The 11,348-nt window shown below is 45.3% G+C and overlaps 1 protein-coding gene across 1 annotated transcript; it reads left to right on the forward strand.

Annotated features, from left to right (window-relative positions):
* Nucleotides 1-3,262: 3,262 nt before the first annotated feature.
* On the forward strand, nucleotides 3,263-8,109 carry LOC142760568 (uncharacterized). The gene is made up of 4 exons (XM_075863757.1): nucleotides 3,263-3,462; nucleotides 3,693-3,846; nucleotides 3,961-4,200; nucleotides 8,019-8,109. The coding sequence occupies exons 1-4, from the start codon at nucleotides 3,279-3,281 to the stop codon at nucleotides 8,107-8,109; spliced, it is 669 nt and encodes a 222-aa protein (XP_075719872.1). The 5' UTR covers nucleotides 3,263-3,278.
* Nucleotides 8,110-11,348: the final 3,239 nt, after the last annotated feature.

The following is an 11,348-nucleotide window of genomic DNA, read 5'->3' on the forward strand; positions in this document are numbered from 1 at the left end:
AAACAAGTATCCTGCTTTTATTGTCGATCCCCCTGCTCACACTCTCCATGGGACTCCCATAGATTACACAGACACTGCATCATCTGAGTCAGCCGATCACAGAGCCTCTATGATTGTCTGAGCTGCTCTGTGATTGGCTGATATCTGATGATGGAGTAGCAATCTTTAGTTACAGATAGAGTAGCAAAATGGAGTCTTGTAGCCATCAGAAATCCTCTTCTCAAGAAGTTAAGAAGTGTTGTCCAACCCTAAGATTTTTTTTCCCAAACAGCTACATAGGTTAAAATTATTCAAAAGAAGTGATACTCACCTTACCCATCCACTACCCCTTCTCGGTCCGCCGCTGGTCTCTGTTCCATAGGCTTTAGTGAGGAGATGTCGACCCGACATGTGACTGATGCAACCAATCACTGGCTGCAGCGGTGACCTCAGTAGTGTCGACACTTGACTGCTACAGCCAGTGATTGACTGCATGTCACATAGGGTTCGTGGAACCACTGGGCCATACAGACTTGGCGGTATGGCAGCTGGCCAACAGAGCGCAGGTTAAAGTCTATAGTTCGTATAGGGTACCTGTGGCAGCTCGGACAGTAGCAAGGCAGGCTCGGCAGGAACTAGACAGCAGGCAGACATCAGGCGTGGTGAAGCAGGACAGGCGTGGTATACAGCACAGTACGACTCTGGCTCAGCATGGCACACGACCAGGATAGCACGGATACAGGAACAGGAACACACTAGGAGACCATCGCATAGACAAACTTAGGGTACGACAACAACGCTCAGGCATAGAAGCAAGGGGCTGAACCCCTCTTATAATCCAGGGCACTCATGGGCTAATAGTTTATCATAGTCCGGTGCGCGCGCTGCCCCTTTAAGAGCGTGCACCCTACGGGATCCGGCCAAGGTGAGTGGAAGTGAGTGCTGGCGTCTCCTGAGGAGGAGACTGGGGCCAGCGCTCACCGACCCATGGCTGCGGACGTCAGGGGGAGAGTGAACCTGACAGTCCGTAGCCACGGACATGACACTGCAGCAGTCACATGCCAAATAATATAGACTGACAGGGGACCAGGGAAGCAACGGCAGGGGATTGGTAAAGTGAGTATTACTTATGTATTTTATAATCATGTAAGCCATTTGGAAAAAAGTTCATGGGGTTGGACAACCCTTTTAATCCTTTCACTACACTAGGCTAGACCACCAGGGATGTTATCATTAAAGTGTAGCTAAACGTTCGAAAAACTTGTCATAGAGACATGTCAGAAGTTTGGATTGGTTGGGTTCCGAGCACTGAGACCCCACCAATCTCTAGAACGAAGCAGCTGAAGTGCTTGTGTGAGCGCTCAGCCGCTTCGTTTCTGTTTGGCTTTTTCCGGAAAGCCGATGTATCGATGTACGGGCTCATAGACGTTTTTTGAGTCCGTACACTGATATATTTATTTCCGGAAATAGCCGAACATAAACGAAGCAGATGAGCGCTCACACGAGCACTTCAGCTGCTTCGTTCTAGACCCCCACCAATCCAAACTTCTGACATGTCACTATGACATGTCAGAAGTTTGTCGAACGGTTAGCTACACTTTAACCCTTTTACTCTCCTAGACCACCTGGGATGTTACCATTAACCCTTTCACTGCCCTAAACGGCAAGAAATGTTACCCATTGCTGCAAGGAAAACATGGACTAACTGGCTGTTTTTAGAGAGATATTTTAAATATGAGTTAATTGTGGGCATGCTGGCGGAAGGGGGCCCACACATGTTTTTTCGCAGGGGCCAGAGGCTCTGTCACCAGATTCTCAAACCCCTATCTCCTATTGCATGTGATCGGCGCTGCAATGTAGATAACAGTAACGTTTTTTTTTTTTTTTTTAAAACGTTCATTTTTGGCCAAGTTATGAGCTATTTTATATTTCCAGCATGTGACATTTCCAGCAAGCCACTCGTAATCTCGCGAGATTACGGAGGTAAACAAGATTTAGTTTCCCTTGCTGGAAATCTCAAAGAAAAGAGTCAGAAGTGTCAGGATTCTGAATACACGACGTCCAGGCTGGATTTCATGTGTATTCATTATCAGGACACTTGATTAACGTTAATCTCTGTTTATGTGGCTGCACATCGCTGCTGGGTAAATTAATGTAGAGGAGTGTATGATGCTGACTGGTCACTGATTGGTCAGCGTCATACACGTAGACTCGCCCAGTTAAAAACACAATACACGCCCAGTTGGACATAAAGAAAAAAAAACGCCCAGTTGTCCATTTCAAAGCTCATTTGCATAAATATAAAATAGCTCATAACTTGGCCAAAAATGAACGTTTTAAAAAACAAACCAAAACACGTTACTGTTATCTACATTGCAGCGCCGATCACATGCAATAGGAGATAGGGATTTGAGAATCTGGTGACAGAGCCTCTTTAAGTCATCTGTGTCCGCACCTGGAGATGCATCGTATCATATACCTCATCGTGTCCTATTATATACAGTTATACATTATCACTCAGCTAAAAAAAACAAAACACTGTCTTATCCTCTATTAGATTTATCCACCACTGGACCACCAGGGATAATACACTATTTATACTTATTATAATACTTACTACCAGGGAGCAGATACTGAATATAATAATGACCAGCGACCAAACTCTGAAAACTCAAATGACCACAATGTACCAAAATATGAATATACCACAGGCTGTATACATTACAGAAACATTAAAATATGAAAAATATTGGCTTGGTTTAATTATGGAACAAATTGCATATTTTGTTATTGATCCTATAGTATAAACTAGGAGATTTACACAAATATGACAGGGCAGTCTCAAAACATGCAGGTCACATATGATCACGGTTTATTGTTTTTTTTCCTGGAAATTATTTTTCCTGGAAATATTCCTATCTTCAGGGCTTATTCAGACGAACGTAAAATACGCGCGTGCAACGCGCGTGATTTTCACGTGCGTTGCCCGTAGCTATATTAGTCAATGGGGCCGTGCAGACATGGCAGCGTTTTTTGCGCAGCGTTGCTCCGTTGCAAAAAACTCACGACATGTCCGTTGATTCTGCGTTTTCAACGCATCACGCACCCATTGAAGTCAATGGGTGCGTGAAAACAACGCAGGGCACACGCAAGCACCTCCATACGCACAGCGTTTTTCACGCAGCACTTGTTAAGTCTATGTAAATGAGTGGAGCAGACTAGACAAAACAACTACAAACCAGGAAGTGCCTTTTCACATTCTGAGCACATGCGCACAGTTTCAACACACATCTGCAGCAATGCCACGTGCGTGTGATGTGGAGAAACTTATTTGCTTGGTCCATGACAGACCCCAGTTGTGGAACACGAATGATGAGGCCTACCACGACCGCACGGGCAAGGAGGTAGCCTGGGATGAGGTGGCGCATAGCCTATTTGGGCAGGAGTGGGAAAAAAGTACCACAAGAGACCGCAAAACCATAGGTAAGTGCTGATCTAAATGAATGCTGATGCAATCGCCCATGCTATCGTGTATAGCCTTGTGTTTCATATGTTCTGTACAGTGCTTGGTCGCGCGTGTGGCACTGCATAATGTATAGGCCAGTGTTTATTGTTTCGTTGTGTATTACGTATAGCAACGTTTGTGACAAGTGAAGTTGTCTGTACGGTCAGATGGTCTCATTTTGGTGTCTGTCTCCTGTTCCTTTGTCCAGTTGATGATGTCAAAACACGGTGGAGGAGCTGTCGGGATCAGTTTAGGAGGGAATATGGCAACAAAGGGCGAAGTGGGGATGGGGCGTCCAAAAAAAGGCCCTATATATATATGAAACAGCTGATGTTTCTCAAGGACATTATGGAGATGCGACCGTAAGTACTGACATTACATTGATGACATGTGTGTGTTCACTGCATAGCCTGTATAAAAATCTGTATGGCCCTTGTGGCCATGGGAAAATGAGTAACGATAAATGTTTCTGGCAGATGCAGTGATAATCTGAATGACACGGAGGAGGAGGCTGGCCATGTGGAGGCGCACCAGGTCACCGAACAAGATCCCGTGCTGCCCTTGACCCCCGACCGTACCCAAACCCAAGCTGCCACACAGTTAAGCAGCCAACCCCAGCTGCCAGTGGACCTGGACAATCCACGGACGCCACCAGCCAGACGCCGGCGCAACCAGGTTGCCCCAGCAGGTGCCAACGTGGACGCGAGAGTCCTGGAGTACCTTAGGCGCTGTTCGGAGGAGGATGGATGTGACGCTTTTGGGCGTACCATAGCGCCACTACTTCGGCGAGTACCGGACTACTGGATGGCACGCGTCCAAGGGGCCATCCTCGCTATTATTGATTCTGCCACTCCTCCTAACAATCCACGCCAATGCTTCCAGGTAGTAGAGCAATGGCGTGGATTGCCTGAAGATTGTCTGACCTCTTCTGCTCCTCTCCCTTCCCAGCCTGCTCACACCTTTCAAAGGCCACAGTACCAACGGCCGATGGTGAGGGTAATGTCACCAGGTCATGTGGTGCCTCGCGACCGCACTTTCCCCCCCTACGTCAGACCCCAGCCTCCCTTTGTCCAGGGCCCCCCGGCAGGGCTAAACCCTCAGTATCAGCACCACTATGCTGGTGTGGAACATCCTCAGCAGTCCCAGGGACAGTATAGTGGTGCTGAGATGCAGAGCCACCAGTCTCCCCCACACATGTATCAGGACTTATAGAATTGTGGAGGCCGATGCCGCGTGTTTCTATGTGGGACTGTCAACATGGAAGTCACAGTTTAGTTCTGTAGCATCATGTTGGTGCGTTGGATATGTTTTCTGACAGCTGGATGCTGCTCAGTGTTTACGTTTGAAATACCAGATTAAATGGTTATGTTGTGACGACGTTTCATTATTTATGTTTGCCTCCCTTTATGTGTTGGTACCCAGGTTCCCCCAAACATTATTTTAGGTAATGTCCCCACATTAGGACGGTGGATCAAGTTTGTAGCATGCCATGATAGAGGTATTAGTTTGTCTTTGGTGGTTTACCTCCATTCCGCATATTGCCCTCGCCTGCATTGCAGTCGTGTGAGAAATGGGGACCAAATGATTTTTGACATGGAATTAGTGTCCAAGGGCTAAGGCAAGCGGCCTCCCAAGCTAATTCGTCTAGAGGAGATTTAACGTAAAAAGGAAAACCACCAAAGATGTAAGCTCGCAACCCACGTCAAGGGTCCTCATGTCTTGCGAGTGCAGAATCAAAATATCCCCTCCCCAAAAAACAACAAAAGTCACACAAAAACGCTACTGAGGCCCACTAATCTCAACTAGGACAGCCCTCACAGAACATCCTCCTGCCATGGCACAGCTCCATCCGGGCTGTCAAAATATTGTGCAAATATGTCGCGTACTCGTATTCCCGATGTTTGCGCCCTTCCAAGTGGAATTGGCAGTGGAATGGTTGTTGACGAAACATTTTGCTGAATATATTCTGCATCACAACCACCATCATGTATGCGACAAAAATTATGAAGCACGACACACGCTTGTATGACCCGGGTGACATTTTGCGGCTTCAGTTGCATGGTGGTGAGGAAAACACGCCATTTGGAGGACATTATGCCAAATGCACATTCCACACATCGGCGTGCTCTGCTAAGCCGGTAATTGAATATGCGCCGGCGGTCGTCCAAGCCTCTTCGAGCAAATGGGCGCATGACTTGACTTGTGAGTCCGAAACCCTCATCTGCCACGATCACATAAGGGACTGGTGGTCCTCGCGAGCCAGGCAGGTGGGTCGGCACCGGCACCGACAGCAGATTGCACATCAGACGCTCGCCCATCCGGGATGTACGAAAGATGCGGGCATCAGCGGAGCTTCCATAGGACCCTATATGTACAATTGTAAAACAATAATTGCTGTCGGACAGGGCCATCAAGACGATTGAAAAATACTGTTTGTAGTTATAGAATCGGGATCCGGAGTGGGGGGGCTTCTTGACCCGAATATGCTTCCCGTCTAGGGCACCAATACAATTCGGAAATTGGGTGGTGGTGAGAAAGTCTGATGCAATGGAAAGCCAGTGGTCTGTCGTCGGCTGCGGCATCACTGTGGCCTTCAATCGCAGCCACAACACAACACAGGTGCCTGTGACAATGGCCGAAATTGTGCTCACTCCAAGAAGGAATTCGAAATGTAACGAATGATAGCTGTTTCCGGTAGCTAGAAATCTACATGGGCGAGATGCAAAAACACACAACACAAATAAGCGTGCTTGAGGACATGAGAACCACACACCAGCCTGTAAGCAGCAAGAGTTTTAAACACACATACCTTAACGTCACTAGGAGTCGCTCCTCGGGGGAAATGCAGCGCCGCATATTGGTGTCCGTGTAGGTTATGCCTGCGCGAATCTGCTCCAGTAGAAGATCAAAAGTCAACACAGACATGCGGCAAAACGAACGAAATTTCTCAGGGTGGCTGCGAAGGTCCTCATATAGAGTATGAAAATGGCCTTTGGAGCTGCGCTGGGCCACAAGTGGATGAACCCAAATCCTCCCTCTTCTACGGGTTCCCTCCTCAAGCATGGGTCGGCGTTCACCAAATCTCCTAGAAACCATCCATGCGAGCAGCACACGGCCCAGCGGAGTCAAGGGCATATTGAAGTTTTTTTACCTGTAAAACCACCCAAATACAACAAACACGGACCAAAGTGTGAGGGAACGTGAAATCTGGATGTGAACATGTGCTCACAGCAAGCAGGTGTTGGAGAAGGTGTCTTTTTGTAGGCTGTCCTCTCTATTACTCCACCCTCCGTTGTTTTGACGCGCGTAAAAAACGCATGCCATACGCGCGTTAAATACGCTATCACGCTGCCCAAACGGATGCCACACGCAACTGCAACGCAACCGAAACGGCGCGTTTTTCACGCGCGCAAAAACGCCACGTTCGTGTGAATCCAGCCTCATAGTAACGACAACCTTAAAATATCCTCCTTCTTTATAAATAAATTCTTACCATCTGTTCATACGCCCAGGATTTTAAACATTAATATTTATTAAACGGGAGTATTTGAAAGGACATCCATGAAATGTATTCTACTGCCATGATGCCGCCTGTTCATATAGCAGGTGCTGATAACATTTTCATTGATAGTTCTTTCAGCAGACATAAGATCTGGGACTTATAAAAGTTCAACTTTCTAAATAGATTTTATTAAAAATTTGTTTTGCTTTTTGAGATACAGCTGCTCTGTATTCTCTATACATAGCATCTGTATCTTTCGCTAAATCCTGCTCCCATCAGGTCTGTGGTTATGAACTTAGATGTGATAGATTACAGGTGGATCCTGCGTGACCTGCTCTCATTGAACCCATCAGGTATGCGGGACTTACGGATTCAGGTCATAGCCAACGATCCATCTGCTACATCCATACAGAGCAGCTGTATCTTAAAAAGCAAAATGAAATGTTAATGAAAACTATTTAGAAAGTTGCACTATTCACACTGACTGACCTTTTTTTACATTTTTTTATAAAAAAATAAAATAATTGTCTTTAAAATGTGTACATAGCCTTTAAATCTGAACAGGGCAACTTCTGGAGGGAGTTTTAATGATCTCTCTGTGCTTGTGTGGGGTTTCCTGTGGGTACTATGGCTTCCTACTAAGAAATTGGCATATGGCGTTTACACCTCACTGAATACAGGGCTTATAGACGTTAATTTACTTTGTGACAGTGATGTGGTATTTGTTACAATTATATCAACAAAGGTAAGTACATAAAAAGTTTCACTGATAGAAAATAAAAATGATAACGTAAAGGAAAATTATGCAACAAGTTATACAAATATTTATGCTAGTTAATTGTAAAATTTTTGTTTAGAATGAATAGTTTAGTTATGACTAGTATAGTGCAAGGGTGAATGTAGCGATTCTTCATTAAGTATACCAACTAACTAGTTCTCATGCAGCATGTTGTGTGCGTGTATCTTAAACCTGCTTCCATGGTTTGTTATGGTTTCAACTCTTTAATCTTTTATACGGGCCACCTCTACTAGGCCACCACTAAAGTCTGTGCTAGCCATGACCACTGAGCAGCACTGTCATGAGCCACCCATGAGTTTGCATGGGAAATACTGCAACTGCTAACCACCAGTGACCACAGATCATACCAGCAAACTTTATCAGAGTTTCCTAAAATAGGGGAGATCTACCGACAGAGCAGTCAAGTCTTCCATATGGGCTGACAACCACCACTAGGGGGAGCATGGTGCCCATTTCCTTATATTTCCATTCACTAAAGAGCAGTTTGCTGGCACAGTTAATTAAGGGCACCCTGTTGGCGCTGTTTATGAGAGAGCAGTGCACCCTGCTGTTTCCTCCTAGAATGGGGCTAAGTGGATAGGGTCTATCTCTTACACACACATCCCCATTCGAAGGCTTCTGCTGCTCAGCTCCTAGAAAAAACAGAGACTTCCAGGTGGTTGCAGAAGACTAAGGCCTCATGTACACGGCTGTAGCCGTATGCAGGGACCGTGATTACGGGCACAGATGGCCGCGGACTGTCACTCGCATTTGCGGGCTGTGTTCCCATTATAAAGTATAGGAGCATGGTCCGCAAATTTAAAAAATAGGACATGTCCTATTTTTTGCGGGTCATTTCTATAGCCGTAGTTCTACTTACCCGTAAATATATGGGAAAGTGTGCGTGGGCCATAGAAATGAATGGATCAGTATTTTTATCCTCAATTACAGATCCGTAATTGCGGATAATAATTACGGTCGTGCGTATGGGGCCTAAGAGACAAAGCACATGTCCTCCAAGTTGCAGCAGCGGTGTCGAGCGCAGCTTATTCCTGAACAGAGGCACAGTCCTCTAATAGGGTATATAGCAAAAAAGCTTCTGTTAGTAAATGCAATAACATATTAACTGGAGCTTTAACGTTCTTGACTGTAAACATCAAATATGAAAAAAATATTCAAGGCATGCATACTACTAAAGGCTACCAAATAGCCTAAATGAATGTGGATATTCTCTGTAAGCAGCAGAAAAGTCTAATTTACAGAAATGAAATAAACCAGAAATGATTAAAGATGGTTTTTAGAAACGGAGTAGTCTTACGTAGCAAAAATACAACCAATTTTTTACTGCATCCAATCAAATGCGAGTATTCAAGAAATCCATTATTCAATGTTCCCAAACATCAGCAAAACAATAAATGAAAGCGCTTACCCTCTTCTTACATCCTCACATTCTGTTCTCCTACAAAAAAAAATTACTTATTTGCTACAATAAATATTTATGCAGAATCGTTGCTATACATACGTGAAGCCGTTTTAACGATAGAAGCTTTTAGTATTTTGTTTTACCTATTACTCACTTATTAGTGTATTTCCAGAGATCTGTTCAGGGTTGTTTCTCAGGATGTGAATTAAATCTTTCTAAAATCCAATTTCTTATTTTTTTTATATTCAGTTATGCCCTAGGCTGCCAGTTCTATGAATTTCTATTTCAACTCAAGTATAAGTAGAAGTTAGCTACTTCCTTACTCAGTTATGTAACCATTAAACTAACCTTACTAATATCAACCAACCTTGTTATAGCATAGGATATCGCACTAGTCTATCTGAAACATTCCTGATAGACAAATAAACATTGTGTTACTGACACCGGATTACGCTTTACACTTTACACTATGTGACATCTTGGGGACCACTTAGCTCACAGGATCGCCATCTCCAGGGTGAGATGGTTGGCACACTTATAAAGTTCACTCCAACTCATTGAATAAAAGTTTAAACCAGCCGCAGCTAGCTTTATTGTCTTCACCACAGCAAGCAGTGTTACAACAAAAAAAACATACAAAATAAACCCTAGGCCGTCCAGCCTCTGACTAACACATTCAGTGTCCCTCACTACGTGACACTGAGCCTTGTGCCCAGTACCCCAAAACATAGGCAGCGTTACCTTACACGTTGGTGACTCTCACAGGCTAGCATGCCTGTCTTCCCCAGACTGAGAGCCCTGTGTGAACAGCACACACCTCTCCGTTCTAGTTCATCCTAAAGCTGTTGGATGGGGTTGAGGTCGGGGCTTTGTGCGGCCAGTCAAGTTCTTCCTCACCAAACTCCCCCAACCATGTCTTTATGGACCTTGTGCACTGGGGCACAGTCATCCTGGAACAGAAAAGGGCCGAACCCCAAATTGTTCCCACTAAGTTGGAGGGTACAATTGTCCAAAAATCATGAAGCATTAAGATTTCCCTTCACTGGAACTAAGGGGCCTAGGCCAACCCCTGAGAAACAAACTCATAGCATTATCCCTCCTCCACCAAACTCTACAGCTGGCACAATGCGGTCAGGCAGGTAACTTCTCCTGGTATTCACCAAACCCAGACTCGTCCATCAGACCGCCAGATAGAGAAACGTGATTCATCACTCCACAGAACACGTCTCCACTGCTCCAGAGTCCAGTGGTGGGGGCTTTACTCCACTCTATCCGACGCTTGGCATTGTGCTTGCTTGTATATCATGAAGCTCCCAGCGCACAGTTTTTGTGCTGATATTAATGCCAGCAGAGGTTTCGAACTCTGCAATTATTGTATCAGTAGAGCCGTCCGACTGGAGCCTTGTGGCCTGTGCTATCCTACAGGCTACCCGACATCACAGCTATACTGGAGATGACAGAGATATGGAAATGACCATTTCTGCGGTGCTGCAAGCCTGCCCAATCCCCTATGCTCTTGGGACCAGCTGTTAGTGATGGTGTACAGTGGGGTAGCTATAGGGGTCGCAGTGGTAGCAATTGCGACCAAGCCCTGAAGCCAGGGGGGAGCATTGCCCCCCTGCACCATGTCTGTCCATAGTCACAGTAGTAAATGGGGCTTATGTAGTATACTACACGGGCCCCTGTTACTACGGTAACTTCTCCAAATACTTATCCTCTTCGCTCCTGAAACAGGTCCCTTTCGGCTTTAGGCGTAGTGCTTGGTTCTGCCTCCGTTCAGCGTCATGACGTTATGTGCGCCACACACATACCGTTGAGATGTTGACCGACATCAAGACCCAGCGCTGCGCCCATAGTTGAAGGTCTGTTTCTCTTAAAGACTCAAGTGGAACGTTATGGTCGATCAATATCCCCATCATATGGAAATCACATTCCATCACTTACCTTTGAATAGTGATCACTAAATCCCTCGCCTGCTTATAATCTTCTAATATCAATCCACGCCTACAATATTTAAATATAACATTGAACACTTAGCTATATTTCTCTTGTTTCGATTTAGGGCAAGCAAACCAGCTAAGCCATTTAAGTACCAAGCCTATTTATGTTTTTGTTTTTCCCTTCCCGCCTTCTAAGGGTATGTTCACACGGCCTATTTTCA

Source organism: Rhinoderma darwinii, chromosome 4, assembly GCF_050947455.1.
Source record: "Rhinoderma darwinii isolate aRhiDar2 chromosome 4, aRhiDar2.hap1, whole genome shotgun sequence".
NCBI classification, from domain to species: domain Eukaryota; kingdom Metazoa; phylum Chordata; class Amphibia; order Anura; family Rhinodermatidae; genus Rhinoderma; species Rhinoderma darwinii.

Excerpts from the sequence above, each read along its gene's own strand:
- LOC142760568 (XM_075863757.1), top strand. The coding sequence starts at position 3,279 with ATGCCACGTGCGTGTGATGTGGAGAAACTTATTTGCTTGGTCCATGAC. Across the intron at positions 3,463-3,692 it reads AAGAGACCGCAAAACCATAG|TTGATGATGTCAAAACACGG; the intron begins GTAAGTGCTGAT and ends TCCTTTGTCCAG. Across the intron at positions 4,201-8,018 it reads GTGGACGCGAGAGTCCTGGA|GCCACCACTAAAGTCTGTGC; the intron begins GTACCTTAGGCG and ends CACCTCTACTAG.